At 37.6% G+C, this 19,845-nt stretch overlaps 1 protein-coding gene across 9 annotated transcripts in view; it reads right to left on the bottom strand.

The window, feature by feature from the left end:
• The window catches only part of LOC141452258 (GTPase-activating Rap/Ran-GAP domain-like protein 3), a 387,611-nt gene that overhangs the window by 75,248 nt on the left and 292,518 nt on the right, over positions 1-19,845 (bottom strand). The window contains exon 2 of one of the 9 annotated variants that reach the window (XM_074124249.1): positions 6,577-6,743. The exons of the other annotated variants lie outside the window; for them this stretch is intronic. Coding sequence (XP_073980350.1) covers positions 6,577-6,743 — 167 coding nt within the window. The remainder of the gene's footprint in view (positions 1-6,576; positions 6,744-19,845) is intronic. 9 annotated transcript variants of the gene reach the window in all.

Raw genomic sequence — 19,845 nt, 5'->3', positions numbered from 1 at the left:
GCGCAAACGCTCGATTGCAACGCAATCGAACAGCAGGTGAGAGGCCGTTTCCTCCTCTTCCTGACGTAATCTGCACAATGGTTCCGAGCTAATGAGCCCCACCTTGCGTAGATGCTTCCTGAACCTACCGTGCCCCGTGAATAGGCCTGTAATCAGAGTAATCTGATTTCTACCCAAACACAGGGTCTTTTGGTTCTTTGCTTACACAGCCAAGGCATCATGGTCTTGCTGTGTTTAACCCCTGGACACATCACCCAGTTCTTTTCGTGCTACCTCCAGATCCAGTCTCTGAGGGCCGCACGAATCGAACCCCTGGTGGTCCCCAGGACAGGCTCCGGACCGATAAAAGGAGTGTTAGATCCATTCCTGGCCAGATGATCAGCTTTTTCATTCCCTACAATACCCACATGACCCTGCACCCATTCTAACCGAACTTTGTAGTGCCGCACCAGTAGTTCTAGGGCCTTCCTGCATTCCCAAACCAGGGAAGAGGTCATTCTGAAGGATACAAGAGCCTTCAGTGCAGCCTGGCTGTCCGAAAAGATGCGAATCTCCCTATTCCTAGGTTCCATCCGCAGGTTTTCCTCAGCACATATTTTAATAGCAAATACCTCGGCCTGGAAGACTGTGGCGTATCTCCCAAGAGATCTCTCAATGAATACCTCGGGTTTAACCCCATACACTCCAAACCCAGTCCCACAGTCCATCTTGGAGCCATCGGTAAACCAAATGCCTCCCTTCCGGTACTGGTCCATCCAGTTCGCCCTCCATTCAGTCCTAGGTTTTATACATACCTGAAATGGAGTCTCGAACCTGTACTTTGGACAGATACTGTCCCCTACCATGTCAATAACCGGCCCAGGGTCGACCTTATCTGAAATATTCATATGGCCAATGCAGGAGCTGATACGCCTCCATTGCCCATTGCTCGCCATTCTGTACGCACTGGCCCTTGCCTCCGCCTGAATAACATATTGAAGCGGAACCAACCCCAGCAGTACCTCCAGCGCTGCAGTAGGGGTGCTACTAAAGGCCCCCGTGATCATCAGACAGGCCAGTCTCTGCACCCTTGCTAGAGCCTTAATGGCCGTCTGTTGTTCAGTCTTCCTCCACCACACCACTGCACCGTAGGTGATGATAGGTATGACTGTACATGTATAGAGCCAGTGGGTCATCTTTGGGCTAAGACCCCATGTCTTCCCACAGGTTCTAGTAATACCATAAAGGGTCTGTTTAGCCCTTAGTGTAACTCTATCTAAATGCGCCTTCCAAGTGAGTCTGGTGTCCAAGACAATGCCCAGATACTTAACCTCACCAGAAAGGGCCAGAGTTTTATCAAAAAATCGAAGGTTTTTGTAGCTCTCCTTGTCCCTTCTCCTTGTAAAGGGAACCAGAGTAGTTTTAGAAGGGTTCACTGAAAGCTCTACCCTTCTACACCAATTTTCTATAACCTTGAGAGCCTCCTGCATGAGTTCAGCAACGATTGTCTCGTGCCTACCCCTGACCACTACAGAAATATCATCCGCATAGCCAAGGACCGAGAACCCACGAAGATCTAGCATCTCAAGTAGATCATCAACGACCATACACCAAAGGAGCGGAGATAACCCCCCCTGAGGGCACCCCCTAACTATCGTTAACTCCAGCGATTCCCCAAAAAGACTCGCTGTGATTCTCCTTGACGATAGCATGTTACAGATCCATCTTGAAACAGTGGACTCCACACCATGTCTATCCATCGCCAAGGCAATTGACCTGTAGGTAGTGTTACTGAAGGCACCCTCAATATCCAGAAACACGCCCACAGCTGTTTGACTTTATGTAACTCATCGCTGGATACCAGTGTACGTACTTCCTGGGTTTGATATTCTTCGATTAAAACCATTGGTTGGACCATTTCTATTCATAGAAATTACTAAACAGCTGTTAAGTACCACACAATACAGAATGAGCACTTAAAACGTGAGCTTAACTTCTACCCCACCCTAAGAATGACGCTTAGTTAAAGTTTCTTGCGCAAATAATTCATATAAAAAGTTATAGAGCTACAGCATACTTAATTAGAAGGAAATCGATGGAGAATCATCAGTTCCAGGAAAGTGGTACTGCAAACAAGAGTCTGCAGCATCAATGACAGATCAGTTGCTCAAAATTTGAACTTTCCCTTTTTGTCCAGTTCTGCTGACCATAGAGCTTAGATAGACACCGACCATAGGTGTTTGCTCTTGATGCAGCCACCACAGGACAAGAATTTCCCTTAAAAACTCCCTCTAATCAAAAAATCTGCACGATTGCGTCACTTCCTCTTTTTTTTTAAAAAAAAAAAACCACAGACAACTAATTTAAATCAAATACGACCTAATTGTGAATTTATAGCCATCAGCATGTTTAGAGCTGAAGACAATCATGCATAGCAGCAAGCAGGTTTAGGAAGGAAGTACTTTTGAATGAAGCATTTGAATCATCCCTTGCGATAACAGCTGAACTTTATTTATGCATTTCCGGTGTAGTTGGGTGATGCTTAACACTCTTCGGGCGTCGGGATGCTTAGCTCTGATCTCTGTTATTGAGTATTTCCCACAGTAATCATTTATTCAGTCGCCTCTACTATCCTTAAAAATTGAAAATAACCACTGATAAATAAGTGAATAAGCATTCATACCTAATCAATAAAATGAAATTTCTATGTGAGCTAAAGGTGTAAGTTTGTAATCGACATACAATTAAAAGTAATTTGTGATGGTATAATAAGTTGATTAATATTTTTTAATTAAATACACATCAACTGGTTTGGCACTCTAGCTAACCATATTATTTACGAAATTAACCACAAACCAGGATTAACCTTTAAGAAGTTAACACTCGGTTGAATAGTCTCGGGAGGAGGTGAGGTAGCAGTGACGTGTACGACGTGTGATGTGGTTAGGCTATCAAACTTGCCCAGCCAACATTTGTTTATTAGCGGCCAGTATAAACATGTTGCTGGAGTTAGTTTGATCTGCCCACACTAGAGAGCACTAATGATGAACTGTTTTTTGGTAAAATATATTTTTTCTCACTTTTTTTCATTGAATTTTCTATAAAATCGTAACATTTGGGGGGGGGGGCCAAAAAAATAGAGTTACTGGTTTTTGGGACGTGCTAATTGTTGTGGTCCAGGAAGTCAATGATTAAAGCTGTTTTTTTGGTCTTAATTGGGTATTCTTCTAACAAAATGGGATTGTTCAAACGAGATACCCAAGACATCTAAGTAGGAGATTATTTTTAAGTTAGAATTAAGAGATTGAATATACAGGTTTCGTGACCGTAAATTATTCAATTAAGGATTCAAAATTGGCGAGGAATCAGTCCAAATAGAAAAACAACAACTCGTCTTTTTCGCCAACGTTTCGACAAATATATAGTGTCTTCTTCAGGGCCTGGATATTATAAATACTAAAATACAAACAATTTAGAGAATCAGTAACATAGAAAATCAGTAATATACGATATAAATAAATAAAGGGCGCCACGGTAGCCGAGCGGTTATAGGCTAGACCCGCAATGCTAAGATGTATTGTTGGTTTAGTGGGTTCGATTCCCGGTCTTTAGACCTTGGATTTTATTTAATGGTTAATATGAGAAATTTTGCAGTAAAGTATGTTTGCTAGTCGCCTCCGTCCACTACACCTAATTGGGTAGTTGGACGCAAAGCCGGCCTGAAATAATAGGCGATTACTTTAAATAAATAAATGAAATAAAATAAAAATAAAAGATAAAATAAAAAAAGTAAAATACAATAAATTCTTTATAATTATTGAAACTTACATGGCTATGCGGGTTGGTTGAGTTACAGAAACTAAGAGCCATTACCAAAATTCCCGAGTAAGTCCCGTTATATCTGTATATAGCCAAGCTCCTTGATAGTCCGAGCCATTTTTCCAAATTTGCAAATTTTTCGCGAGTCGCAATTAAATACGGGTATTTAAAAGGTATGCAAAAAAAATTAACGTGTGGCTGTGTCATGGACACGGCCGTGTGCTGTACTTGAATACTTTATGTAACGGGTTATATTTTTTATATAAAATATTTTTTTATATTTACAGACATCTGGACTCTGTCCATGAACAGACAAGGCAGAAGACACACCAACCCTGTAATGATGTAAAATATTACTTTGTAAACTAGTCCTGAAGATGACCCTAGTCCCTAGGTCGAAAGCTCGGCAGAATAAATGTATCACGACTAAAATGGCAATTACTTTTTTCATTCTATTGAGTTGTAAATTTTGAAAAGAACTGTATCTGCAGTCGTTCTAAATCTCAGCTTCCAATAATGGCGGTAACTGGTTTTATTAAAAATATTTGTTGCTGTTGACGATGATGGTATTAATATTCAGAAGGAGTCTAAGTAGGCGCGCATGAAAAGCTATAACTGCTGGCCTATTAAAAAAGGCATAGGCTGCAGGAACAGTCTACAAGAAATGCAGGGCCGTAAAAGGCGGCTGGCCGAGTAATAATGTCTTTCGACTATAAAGAGAATTGCCTTTCATATCTACAAGTGTTTATCACTTCCTGCGGGAAGTGGGCGAGGCAGGGGGAAAAATGCAAAAGTTATTTCCCTTTTATTGGCACTTCGTATTATTTCCTAGGAATAGGTGAAATGATAATAAAAAACACAAAGAAATAATGGAATATCCCCTTAAGGACACATTCACAAAAGGGCCAAGAGGGAGATGATAAAGCTTTTCACAAAGTGATAAAAAGTGGCCGCAAAGAAGCCCTTTTAGTGGATGGAGAAGGACCGAGGAGAGGCAGGAATTTACGAGACAGCACTCACCCAAACCCCGCCGGCCCCGGCAATCGCAGTATTCATTGTATTTTAATATTTGTATGACCTAGGGTGGGGGTAAATAACTCGTTTAATTATTACACTATTGATTGCCGCCGAACAATCGATTGCCGCAATCTAATTTACAAGCTTTATTGTTTCTTGTTTCTCACTAATCGATGGATGCAACCATGGATGTGGACAATCATTTTACAATCATCAAATTTTCAGTCTCCATTTGTTGGCTAAACATCTTGATATTAGTGTTTTAATACATAGGAAGTGCATGGTTGAACAGGTTTCGTGACCGGAAATTATTAAATTAAGAATTCCAAATTGGCGGGGAATCGGACCAAATAAAAAAACAAAAATTCGTCTTTTTGCCGCCAACGTTTCGACAAATATATTGTCTTCCACATTGAAACCAAACACAGTTTTGACTTCCAGAATGTGACAGTACTCGATAGGGAAAAGAACCAGCACAAACGTAATTTTCTAGTAATGTGCCACATAGTGAAACAAAACAACACAGAACAGACCTCGTCGAACTTGGCCAATCGCTACAATTTTATCATTCAAAAATAAAAAGATTTCTAACTTCTGTGCGCATAATTATTGCTGTGTTCTTTTAAATTTGCTAATCATTTGGTTCTTATGTTATTTAGTTCTTAAGGGTTTTTCCGGCTTTTTATTTTGTATCAAAAGAAATTTCCCAATATCTATTTTATTTACTCTTTTGTCAAAATTGAACATTGTAATTAGTCTATTGTAACTGTCCCATTGTCATTACCAAAATTCCCGTGTAAGTCCCGCTATATATGTATGTATACAGGGTGACCAGAGTTATATGCTCCACCCACTTTTTCTTTAAACGGCGGGAAATTTCGAAAAAATAAAAAACACGAATTTAATCATTTTTAGTCTAGTTTATTTTCAGTGATTGACCCATTTTTTTAAACCCTTCTATCTCGAGATACAGCATCCAACTTTTGTTTTTCAAATGGAACCGTTATATTTTTTGTTGCATATTTTTATAGTATTTGATCTCCTAAAAACAACAAAAAATTTTTTTTTGAAATCGGTTAGGTTTTTCAAAAGTTATGGTAACTTAAAATATGGAAAACAAATTTCAGTTTATTGTCAAAATTACGTTATTTTTTTTAAAGAATCTATTCAAACTGGGCACAACCAACGGAAAGGCAAGCCAAAACTCCGGACTCCCATGCTTTTCTTGTAGGCAGCACTTATGGTGGCGAAGTCAAGATCTAGGCAGGCTAGAGTTATTTGAATGTTCTCTCGTTACAGACACAGGGATAGTGAGCTGTAAAGAAGCTTCTAGGAAGAGAAAATCTAAGGGTCAGCAGCTGGATTCGAACCCGGGACCTCCGCGTGGGAGTCCAGTACGCTAACCGCATAGCTAATCCCTTCCCTTGATAATGTAAGGTACTATTTTTCAAATCGTAGATCTTTAAAAAAAATCTTCAAACACAAATTATCAATTTTTTTTAAAAAATAATTATCAAGAAGCAATTTTATCAGTTGGTCCTGATTATATGAAAATAACGGATTTATCGCGCAGTTTCATTGTTTCCGGTCCTGACTTTCATCCACCATCAGAGGTAAACTAATCAGATTGGTGTAGAGATTTCGACTTCCGTTTCCGTCTCGCTCTACAACTTGTCGACACTATGAAAATACTATATCATTCTAAACATCATAATATATTTACTTTATATTTATAGTACAAAAGAATTAGAAAAAACTTACATAGCCGAGGATGCTCTGCGCCTTTGTAAAGTAGCTAAATCCCTGGCTACAATACAAGTAGGATCAAATCCAGGCCTAATTATGGCAGTGGCTAGCTTCTCGACACACAGCGATCTGGAACGGTCTCGGCCTTCCTTCCGGCTGTCCCCTCTCAATCTGGCCACTAACTGTGAGGTCATCATCAACATCAGCACGCACATCATCACAACACACTCACACACACAGAGTAATCTCACCAAAAATGTCCCACCCCTTTTAGCAACCATGTATTCCTTAATTATAACCGGACATAAAGCGATAATCAGCTGATTCGTTAAAATAATCAAATTCCGAACTTTTTATTTACTTTGATAACTTCCTATTTTAAACAACATTTTTCCCAGTGCCAAATTTTCTGTACAAAAATCATATTTATGTTTTAAGTCGCACCAACATCAGGGCTATTGGCGCTTATTGGTGAGTTTTTGCACTGCTATACTTTACTATAAATTTCTCATATTAACCATTAAAGGTATAGACCGGGGAATATAGCCTAGTACCGCAATACATCTTAGCTTTGCGGGTATAGCCTCTAACCGCTGGGCTACCGTGGCGACTAGCAAACATACTTTACTTGAAAATTTCTCATATTAACCATTAAAGTTATAGGCCGGGGAATATAGCCTAGAGTGCTATTTTTCTTTTATGTACGGTTCTATCACATGCGTGCTATAAAGTGTAAATGTGGGCAAGCTACCACATATTCTCCGCAATGCTCACCTAGCGCAGTCAGCGTATTAACTCAGAAACTAATTTTAATATTTTTTTTTGCAGCATGAGAAAAAAGTTGGAGAGTTTAGTCAAATCCATCCTTGAAAATTCCTACAAATATAGCCGAATATGGCGGCCAATAGAGAAGTGTGGAACAAATTGTACTAGTCGAGTCAGTAGCTGCTAGCTGACTAGAATCTCTAGCAATCACTAGTTCACTATTAATCTCCCATCAAGCTCATTTATAGATACACGATTATCGATTCATCTATTATGCACATAGTAATTAAACACAGATAATTAGTACTGGCTATCCAGGAGGAAACTTTGATTAAGTTGGTTGATGTTCGCTCTGGATGTAACCAGTCCAAACTGTTAACAGCAGCAGTAAGACATGGTAGGCGTTGTGAAGCGAGTATTTAAGCCTTACTTAAACTAACAGTTCATCAGAGAATCTGTTGCTTTTGCAGTCCAATTTACTAAATTGCATTTTCAATGGTAAATGCAAGTTCTTAGGTTCCCTTCCAAGAAACAGGAAGCGTATTGAAATCGAACTGACTTCCTCTTCACCGGAAATACCCATTTGTGGGTTCTGCTGAGAGAAAGAAAAAAAAGAAGGGGTTTCTGACCAAATAATCTCTAAAATGTATTCCTCTGCGAGTATGCCAGATGTATAAGTGTAAACAGTGGCTCAAACTCACGCGTACAAACGCAAATAACTCAAACTTTATACTCGCTTGAGTCTAACACTCAAAATACACAACCGGTGTATTTTACTCAAGTTATTTACTGTTCATTAATTTTGTTGACTGAATCATAGTTTCAATAGGATGAAAAATTAAAGCCATTTTCAGTCATTATAAACTTTACTATGCCGAGCTTTCGACCTGTAAGACTAGGTGATCTTCATGATAGGTCGAAAGCTCGGCATAATAAAGTTTGTCATGACTGAAAATGGCTTTAATTTTTCATCCTATTAAGTTATTTAGAAAGTTTATGGGGCAAAATAGTGCGTAATTAGAATACGCGTACAAATTTGATACGACCGCCACAACTTGTGATTTTCTCCGCACGTGTCGCGCGTGTTGCGAAGCGCATGTTGATACAGGTTTTAACATGCAAAAACAGGCAGTGTACTAAATTATAAATTAACAAATAATGAAAATTGATATTAATTAAAACAATTTAGAGATGCTGTAAAATGACAGATTTTACTAACACTAATAAAATATAATAAATTAATAAAAATGTAATTCAATTAGAAAATTCACACTTTCTGATAATGAAACAATAAATAATAATTTTTTTTAAAATAAAACTCCCAAATAATACAAAAAGCATTACGTAATATGATTATCAAAATTGGTTAAGTAAATTAAGTTAATTACATTGAGAAATCATTAATATTTCCATCATGAATGAAAATGAATTATTTGAAAATTAGCATAAAAAATGTATTTATTTAAATTCGATTTAAATCGATTGATAGCACATACTATCAACATTGCAGAAGAACAAGATCAGTTTTTTAGACTATCAAGTAATATTAAAAAGCATTGCTATAATTTCCAATTAGAACAAAATCTATAAAAAGTGATTTCTAATTTTTCAAACATCTATTTTATTTGTAACAAAGTTCCAGGAACAATTCATTTTCGCATGATTGAGGTCGATTCTACGATTAGGAGATACAATTAGAAATATTGAATTGGTAATAGCAGAAGTGAAAGAAAGACAACAGGGAGGGAGTGCAAACCGGAATTGTCTTTCGGAACTAAAGATATATTAATAAAATCAAAAGATGTAAAACGAAAAGATGGCAATTCAAATACCTAATAAAGATTAGTATAATAAATGTTGGTAATAGGTTACAAATTCAGTGTAAAGTAAGGTAATGCCTATTTTTTCAACCACCAAATTAGGTGTAATGGCGGAGGCGACTAGCAAACATACTTTACTGCAAAATTTCTCATATTAACCATTAAAGGTATAGACTGGGAATATAGCCTAGTACCGCAATACATCTTAGCTTTGCGGGTCTAGCCTCTAACCGCTCGGCTATCGTGGCGCCTAGCAAACATACTTTACTGCAAAATTTCTCATATTAACCATTAAAGGTACAGACTGGGAATATAGCCTAGTACCGCAATACATCTTAGCTTTGCGGGTCTCGCCTCTAACCGCTCGGCTACCTTGGCGTCTAATTCAGTGTAGCCTTTGGACGCAGGTTACTTGCTTGTCACTTAAATGGGAAGGTATAGGATGAGAAAGAATGGGATGGGAAGATATCCCAGCCACGAAAATGAAAGAAGTTTGGTAATGGACAATCCTCCGCCATGAGAATGTAAAAAGAAAAAGATAGAAAAGGGAAAACATGATGTTTCTCAAAAGATCTGATGGACGGACGTCAATACTTGTCAGAAACGTCTACTCAGCAGGTGGGGGTGGCAGTTCTTGAGTCAGCCATGAACAGCTGATCCTCGCCTGCGTCTTAGGTACCCTACAGCTTCACCCACCAGTTCATACAAAATTCTTTTGTCTGTCACACTACTCCAACCATACTTTATGTACATTGCACTTTCCTTTAGCACTCGATGACGTCAAACAAGTTGCTCTTCCAAGTTGAAGAGGTCGCGGGCCAAACAGATCTGTCTCTCAACTACTGCCACTGGAGAACATTTGCTTAAGTATAAGAGCGCCAACAATTCTTCACGTTTAGTCGATATGGATGGGTTAGGACCAGACAGGTCGATTTACTTCCTCCCTTCCTCTCCATCTCTAATAGTATACATTTTTTTAACCCGCTCATTCAACCAAAAAAAAGTTGCTTCCAAGGAGACAGTGTTGTCTGTGACGAGAGAACACAGTCCGGAGACTGGCAGTCCACTTGAGCAGGTTGAGGGTACCAATGACCTTAGATGGCTAGCCATTGACTCACACGAGCTTCTTTTAAGGCTCTAGCTCATCATTTACCATCATTTATGCAATAAAATCAATTCTTACAAACTTTATCTTGTTTGTAAAGTTGTACTTTACATGAAATTGTAACTTTAGTCAGTGGTTTTTTAATATGATCCAGAAAATCCTTTACGACAGTAAAGTAGAAGGGCCACGAACCCTTTTAATTAATTCTTAAACCCATAAAAGGCACAAACAAAAACTACTAATTGGGTTTAGCGAATAGATAAGCCTTGCTTTAACCAAAATTTCATGGCAAAACATCTAGCATCATCAGAGGAACTCTTGTTATTGTCAGTGACACGAGGTGTTCGTTCTTCCTGTATTATTTAGCTTCGTACTTCCGTTTGCGAGGACTTTACCACCGTGAAGTTCCTTGTTGAAATTAATAAATAGTTTGTGATTTAGGGTTAGGTTAGGTTAGGTTAGGTTAGATTAGGTTAGGTTAGGTTAGGTTAGGTTATTGTTTGGAAGACATTGCTGCGCATGCGCAATGTATATTCCAGTATTACCTACATATTCCAGCATTTTTATTCATATTTCTGGAAGGTTAACACTTTAAATAAATAATTTAAAAAAAAATAGATTATTTTTAGTTCACTATAAGCAAACGACTTTACTTCACATGCGACGGAAGGCCAAACCGGAAAGCGGTAAATTATCAGTGGGAACAAGTCATTTCATAGAAATTATCAATTTTTGTTTTTTGTCTTTTTGTTTTTTTAGGTTAAGGTAAAACAAAGCCTCAATGTCAGGGAACAATAATCTATGGCCTCCATATCTAAAAACCCGCATTACTTTATATCCCTACTTGGGACTTGAAAACGTTCTGACTTATCGCGATACTGGCGGTGTGTGCCCAACATGCGGGTAGTGAACAAATCGACCTTTTTTTCTCTCACTCTCTTTCTAAAGAGTTCGATACCATTCCATGGAGAAAACACACCCACAAAAAAAAATCTTGCGGGGAAACACCAGGAATTTTCCTTGCCACAGTTTACATCAATAAATTTTCTGGAAACTTAAAAAAAAAGGAAATTTTACGTTCTCAATTAGTACAGGATGTTTGGAGAAAATCGTGTGGTTCGTGCACAAAAAAGAAACTAATCGATTCAGTGAGGTTTCACCACCAGTTTTAATCGGTTGGTCTGATCGAATGTAAAACAATGCTGCCAGTTCCCCATGATAGCAGCAAACAATACATCAGATTGGAAAATTCTGCGATTGATTAATACTGACCCCCCTCCGCCAAAAAAAAACCCTCACAGAAAGGTGAAAATCTCCTTCTGTGTGCAGATCAACTCCAAACAGGTTATGTCCGGTGATAACTCCAAATGTAAAATTATCCTCTTACAAGAAAAAAGTAAAATGTTTACAAATTGCGAAGTTGGCGACACTGGGTCACTGTTCGAGTTAGCAGTGGCAAATTTGTTTAACCATGTTGAGAAATTAAGACCAGCTGGTTCTCCCCCCCCCCACACACACACCCACAAACCCCCTCCCAGCCCAGAGTGTCCACAACAAATTGAGTACTAAAAGAGAAGCGTGTATTCCACGAGTATCGACCATTTAATTGACTACTAACTTCCGTTTAGATTAATTTAACCTTGCAATTTAATTTGGTGATTTTTTTAATTTTCTTTTGTTTTGGTTTAGTGCTCTTTCTTTCTTGACATTCTCTCACATTGCTGAGAGAAGTTGTGGTAATCGAGCTGATTTCTAGGATTTGGAAAAAAAATTCTGAGTAGGGTGATCACAGCATCATTTTTCACCACAAAATCGTTTCCGGTTTATCGTCTAATCTTTGGTCCAGCAATAAGATTTTGATTTGCTGTGACTTTGTCCTGTGCTTAAAGAAAGTACTTAAATGAACACAAATACGAACGAATAATCAAGCGTTCAAATCTTTTAAAAACAAATTTTCTAAACGCAAATCGCTACAACCAGGTCTACTTCTTCAGGGCAACGACCAACCTATCTCAATTAGTACATGCTTACAGTCACAGTGACCTCCTGTTTCAAGATAGCCGAGCGGTTAGAGGCTAGACCCGCAATGCTAAGATGTATTGCGGTACTAGGCTATATTCCCAGTCTGTACCTTTAATAGTTAATACGAGAAATTTACAGTAAAGTATGTTTGCTAGTCGCCTTCGTCCGCGACCCCTAATTTGGTAGTTAGACGTAAAGCCTGCCTGAAAAATAGGCATTACTTTTAATAAATGTAACCATTATATTTGTTGAAACTAATAAAAACTCTCGTGCCTCACCTGGTACTTGATTAAACTATGTATAAGGCAACAATATCTACGACCCAAAACCATAAATTTTCTTTCCAAGGTTATTTAAACCTTACTCGTGATACATGGAAAATTAGGTCAAGTACTTTCATCAGCGAATGTAGGTTTTCTGGTTAGCGTTTAATTTATTGTAGATAAATAGTGATTTCCAATTTTTGTTTAATGAGGAAACGCCCGTTGCTATATTAAAAATTTATATCAATGAACTTTTTTATTTCATCCCCTGCTACCCCCCGATCGGTCTGGATGGGTGACCCAATCCCCTTTACAGACTGATGGTCATATCTGCAGCAGCCTGTAATACAACTTCGGCCCTCAGCTGTAACATTTGAGCCGTTTTACTACTGCAGGTGCCTTCTACGACGACCAGAATACAATCTCCTTCACAAAGTCCAGCAAAAAACCAACCACTATATCACTTTTCCTATTGTTAAAATTTTAATGAATCTTTACCGTACTAAAGGGAAATGTCTCCTCTATAACCGATATAAATAGCAATGTTCTATTGCTAATAGGTATTGAGATATAGAAGGTTAAAATTTGGAGGATTTGCAAACAGTTCAAACTTCAAACCTAAATTTCTCTCTTCCTATTGTTACTCAAATTACTCAAATGATATTAATGTAGTATTACTTAAATGTTGTGTACTCGTTGATAAGTGTACCTTTTTGCTTTTACACTTAACTTTTTAAAACTGGTATGTTTTTGTTACAGGGATATTTAACAGAATTATTATATGAATTATACTCTATTTACTTTGTTTGTTTATTTGTAGATATGTGTTCGGTATTCATTTTGAAAAAAATGCAAATAAATAAATCTGATTGGTTGGCAGTAGGAAAAGGTGGAATTTGATTGGTTGGCTGTGTAGAAAAAGGTAAAAATTTTATTGGTTGGCAGCAGGAATAGGTTGAATCTGATTGGAACTGTAGTGATTTCAGTTTAAAATTAGGGCTTTCTCATGAATGTAAAAATTTCCCCGGAATGGGGAAAACAGTGATACTACTACAAATTATAATGGAGGGTTTGCCCTTTATTTTAAAGAAAATTTGGGAATTTTATCTTTTATAGAAAAAGAGAAAAAAATTGTCAAAGTTGGGTGTTTTTCAACGTTACGCTTTTTCGTGCAGTTTTTGATGGTCAACCCTTATACAACTGTCCTACCGGACAGTTTTAATAATGGCAACAACATTAGCCAGCCAGCCATAGTTATCTAATTGTTACGTCACGCCCAATACAATCTGTCTTTCATTGACATTGAAAGACCAGCTAGTGGTCTCTTGTCAACTTGTCTGCAGTTTGTTATAATTTTTAATAATTATAATAACATTAATTAGTTTTGTTGATAAATAATTGTTAGGAGGGGATTTTTTTTTTTTAATGTTTGTAAATCTCCAAATATTTTTGTTACAGAAATAATTTAAGTACCAACTTAAATTTATACAGACAGTGTAAATTAATTCTGTTAATCTGTTTTGATTTTATTGTAGCTTCCGTAATTATGTTTACGATCCAAATTCGCTAACCGGAAGTTGAATGGATTTTCTTTTTCTCCGTGAACTCAAAATCAACTTTTACCTTTAACCTTTGTATATTTGTGATTTATTGATTGTGCGAGTAAAACAAGAGGGGAATAATGTATTAATTAATTTTAATTAATAAATGAGAGGATCAAGGGGAGTGAAGAGGATTTTTTATTTAAAAAAAAAGGGACTAAAAAAGTAAAAAGCGCGAGAAATAGGGATTAATAAAAAAATGCAGATTATTAAGCATAATTGCACAGACTTCCTCTACGCAATTTCCTGGCTAGCTTTGCACAGACGTCATTCCAGCCCAGTACTAGGCTATCCTTTCAATTAAACAACTAATTTGAGCCTCACTCAATTTATAATTAATTTTTAAAAATTAAAGGTTTCCCTAAAATCTAATTGGCGTAATTAGACTTTTTTTAAATTAAAGCGCAGATAATTTTAATAGTTGTATCCTTACAAAGGATACATATTAGTGTTGAGCGTAATTCAAGATTTAAATTTCCACAGGAAATGCATGTTTTGTGGGTTCCGGTGGTTTAGAAAGAGGATCTAGAAGGCCATGGTTTATTGGCGTAAGACTGATGGTGAGCATCATCTCTGACGGCTTCGCGGCCATCTTGGTAACGCTTGAATCACTCAGAAAACTTGCGCACGTGATTCAATATTCATCGCCATAAACTTTTTTTAATAAAATATAAGTTTCAGTAGCGGTTTTACCCAAGTTTTGATGTGAAATTTCATGACAATTCGTAGTGTAGTATCGATGTTTTTTTCGGCAAAACGGAAACTAACACCTCTTACACAAACGACGGTTCCGGTCAGACAGATTTACCTACAAACACTTGAGACGCTGCAATCTGCAAGGAGAAGGCTTTACGCTGTGCCCAGCTGTCGGTCGTTAGGATTTGACGTGTATATAGTTCTTTTGTAGCAGCATCAGTGCCGTTATTTAGTAGTCACACCTCGTACGCTCAAGAACGCCATCATAAACGGGAAATCCTAATGACATTTAATTGCCAATGACCAGGGAGAAGCGCTCATCTGAGTCTGAACTGGACCAAAAAGGATGCCCTACATTTAGCTGAAGACTTACGTGCACAGGTACTAACGTTTCCTGCAATAGAAACCTAGTCTGATACAAAACTGCCCAATTAAAGGCGTTACTTTGACTGATTTTTTGTTCAAAAGATAAAATTATTAAAAAGTAAAGTAATTGCCTATTTTTTCAGGCGGGGCTTAAGGTCCAACTACCAATTAGGTGTCGTGGTCGGAGGCGACTAGCAAATACATACTTTACTGTAAATTTCTCATATTAACTATTAAAGGTATAGACCGGGGAATATAGCCTAGTACCGCAATACATCTTAGCATTGCGGGTCTCGCCTCTAACCGCTCGGCTATCGTGGCGACTAGCAAACATACTTTACTATAAATTTCTCATATTAACTATTAAAGATATAGACTGGGAATATAGCCTAGTACCGCAATACATCTTAGCTTTGCGGGTCTAGCCTCTAACCACTCGGCTATCGTGGCGACTAGCAAACATACTTTACTATAAATTTCTCATATTAACCATTAAAGGTATAGACCGGGGAATATAGCCTAGTACCGCAATACATCTTAGCTTTGCGGGTCTATCCTCTAACTGCTCGGCTATCGTGGCGACTAGCAAACATACTTTACTATAAATTTCTCATATTAACTATTAAAGGTATAGACCGGGGAATATAGCCTAGTACCATGGCGCCTTAAAATTATTTAAATGACTTAAATCATTTTTTTTGTAGCTAGACACGGTAGTAATGTATGACGTGACAAACACAGAACTGTTGGTTCGGCTGTCATCGTTCAGTTTATCTCTAACATGCTACAAATGTTGGCTCATATAGTCTACATTAGAATTAACCCATTTGCATCACACGGAAAAGTGAAAAATTCTTTCTTATCACCAAATTTTTGTTTAATTTAATTGAAAATGTTTCAAAATATGAAAAAGAAAAACAATAAAGCAAAATTAGAGAATGTTAATGAATTTTTATTTCCTTATAGATTAATAATAAATATAGATTAAGACGCGGCATCTAATAATTTTGCACAACATGATAAAACTTGAAATGGCCAATACATAATGCCATATTGCGATTATCACATTGGTAAAATGTATCTTTCCTTTCTTTTCTTTCTGATAAACTGCACAACGTTTGCGAGCTTTCTTCGATGTAGTTGGGGTCGCTAAATGTTGACCGGTAAATCTTCGAGGCAATGATGGACATGGTGTAAATGTTATTTTCTTTTGTGGTATCTTTATTTTTAGTATTTCTTTCGCTAATTTCGGCCTGAAAACGTGAACTTGTCTGTACTCCTAAAAAAAAGAAAGTCTGCGTTTTGCAGGTCTAATTGCCTCTTCACAGTTGTCGGAAAAACAACTGTTCATGTTTATTTTCTAAATTTTCGTATTATTTTACCCTGAAACCATATCTGATTACCACTTTTCATTGACTGCATCCCCAAAATGCCGGATGTTGAATTTAAAAAGACAAGGTAGAAAAACGGATGCAACTTCAGGTCAGTTGAAGGATTTTCCTTGAGGAAATCCTAGGAAATTTAAATTCAAAACTTTTATTGAATCGACCTCAGCCACTAAATTAAGTTTAGAAGTGGGGAAAAGTCCTCAAAAACTATTTGCAAACATTTCAATGAAACTAAATTAGTTTGATAAACTACTGTTAGATAGAGCGGTGAGGCCAAGGTGTCCTGCAAGGTCGAGATAATGCTCTCACGGTTATTTCCGTTTTAGTTACTTCAGTTTTATACTCAATTTTAGTATTCCGGAAAATTGAGGGAATAGTTTTATTGCGCGTCCGGAACTCAGAAATAATTGGCTTAAGTAAATACGGATAGTGATATGATTCGTTCACAGTTGGAACAGAAGGAAGTCAGATTTGCGTTCCCTGAATAGCCAACTGCAGAGCGCCTTATTGGGAAAGCCAAATATCTGTATGACCGCCATGACGTCCAAAACAGATCCTTAGAATATTCTATCTCCCGAGATACGATCTTCCAGCACCGATTTCCATTTGATCACTAAGAAGTAGGACAGCCCTAGGCAATAACAACCATACCTATAGCTGAATTCAGAACCCACTCATTCGTACTAAGTCCAAAACTACCATGAACCTCATCGTGGAAGAATTGTCCAATCTCCCAACTATTAATAGACTACTCATATTTCCTGGTACCCAAACTAGAAGAACACTCTGCAGTTTCCAGGCACATACCGTTTCTAAATCCCAGATGAAGGTTTGAACTTACAAGATTTACACCTTCAGCCAACCTGAATATTTAAGCCTGGGAGACTTTGATCCAGTCACAACGAAGTGATTTCCAATCTCAAAATAGAATTCCCAATTGCTCCGGATCGCAGATTAAAACAAAACCAAATCCTCGGTAGAATACCCTCCTGCTCCTGGCACATTGCGACAACAATTTACACGAATTTAGAGCCTTCAGCACTGCCTACCGACCCCATTATTACTTGCTTAAATCCTTCTGTAGCTGGGCCACAAGCTCCTGTTCACCTCAAGTGAAAATAATGAATATCACAAAACTAAGATTGTTGTCTCGAAACTCATTATTTTTCCGTTCCAAAATAGAACACCCATATGACTTGGGATCCAAGAACTGTCTTGGTAGAAAATACTAAGCACCAATCTCCAGTTGGAGGAGCAAGAATTTAGTAGTTTCAACGCAGCCTGTCCATTCCAATTACCTTTTTAACTCGAATCCGATCATTCTAAAAGTGAAGTAAAAAAAAAGTAAAGTAACTGCCTATTTTTCAGGCGGGCTTTACGTCCAACTACCAAATTAGGTGTCATGGACGGAGGCGACTAGCAAACGTACTTTACTATAAGTTTCTCATATTAACCATTAAAGGTATAGACCGAGGAATATAGCCTAGTCCGCATTACATCTTAGCTTTGCGGGTCTTGCCTATAACCGCTCGGCTATCGTGGCGACCAGCAAACATACTTTACTGCAAATTTCTCATATTAACCATTAAAGGTATAGACTGGGAATATAGCCTAGTACCGCAATACATCTTAGCTTTGCGGGTCTAGCCTCTAACCGCTCGGCTATCGTGGCGACCAGCAAACATACTTTACTGCAAATTTCTCATATTAACCATTAAAGGTATAGACTGGGAATATAGCCTAGTACCGCAATACATCTTAGCTTTGCGGGTCTAGCCTCTAACCGCTCGGCTACCGTGGCGAATAGCAAACATACTTTACTGCAAATTTCTCATATTAACCATTAAAGGTATAGACTGGGAATATAGCCTAGTCCGCATTACATCTTAGCTTTGCAGGTCTTGCCTATAACCGCTCGGCTATCGTGGCGAATAGCAAACATACTTTACTGCAAATTTCTCATATTAACCATTAAAGGTATAGACTGGGAATATAGCCTAGTACCGCAATACATCTTAGCTTTGCGGGTCTAGCCTCTAACCGCTCGGCTACCGTGGCGACTAGCAAACATACTTTACTGCAAATTTCTCATATTAACCATTAAAGGTATAGACCGGGGAATGTAGCCTAGTACCGCAATACATCTTAGCTTTGCGGGTCTCACCTCTTACCTCTCAGCTATCGTGGCGCCTTATCATTCTATAAGAAACAACATCATAGACCACATTGCGGATGTCTGTACTCCTGTCTGTCTTTTATTTGCCATGTTTATGGAATGAAATTTACTTTATTTATTTTATTTACTTATTTATTTATGATCAAAATACATAAATTGCACAAATAATATTCATTGAATCATATAGCCTAGGGTACAGTGACCGTCAGGCTGATGAAATTTACTTTGTATTCATGGTTTTTGCTAGAAATAAATTGCTTTATTATCATTACTTGTAGAAGTAAAGTAACCATCTAATTTTTCTGGCGAGACTTCAACGTCCAACTACCAATTAGGTGTCGTGGACGGAGAGCGAAAGCTCATTCATTATTATTAACTCTCTAAGGAGGTTACTGATTGTTTACCCATATTAGTTACTTGAAGTAATTCTCAGATATCACACTAGAGCATCGATAGTTGTAGTAAAAAAAAAAAGTCTTAGGTACTCTTTGCTGAAGGAAAAATCGTCACTTGAGTAATTTGATAACTAATCTTGTTTTCTAAATACAAAGATGATCAATGAATTTAATTGGAATAAAATTAAATTAACCGTAAAAACAATTAAAAACAAAATAGTTAACGCTAATCAATAAAGTAAACAAGGCTTATCAAGAAGCTTATCAGCAGAAGGTTGATTATCACGGCCAATACTCCGTACTCACCTGTGTGCCGACAATAACATTACAACTACAAGCCAATTTAAGGCCAGCTACGAGTTGCAATACATTGTAGTTAAATGTGTTGTGTATGCTATTGTTGCATACTATCTCGTGTGCACTGATAACGGAACAACATATGGTCAACCATATTGTGCAGACTGCACTGCAATCTGCAGGCACCCGCGCGCGTGGTGTGTACGCTACCAGTTAAATGGCCAATATCTAAAGTAACAAATTAAATATATTCCACCGGAAACACGTCATAACAAGGATGTGTCGTTTTAAAACGGAAGAAGTTAAAATGTTCGCTTTCTCGTATCTTTTTGTGTGTATGTGTGTGTGTGTGTGTGTGTTACACTTTAATACGCGGAAATTGAGGGGGAA

The sequence above is a fragment of the Rhodnius prolixus genome, unplaced genomic scaffold (genome assembly GCF_049639745.1).
Source record: "Rhodnius prolixus isolate KJV_2025 unplaced genomic scaffold, Rpr scaffold_1, whole genome shotgun sequence".
Classification (NCBI taxonomy): Eukaryota; Metazoa; Arthropoda; class Insecta; order Hemiptera; family Reduviidae; genus Rhodnius; species Rhodnius prolixus.
The sequence above is the reverse complement of the archived record's forward strand: the minus strand, read 5'-3'. Positions and strand labels throughout refer to the sequence as shown.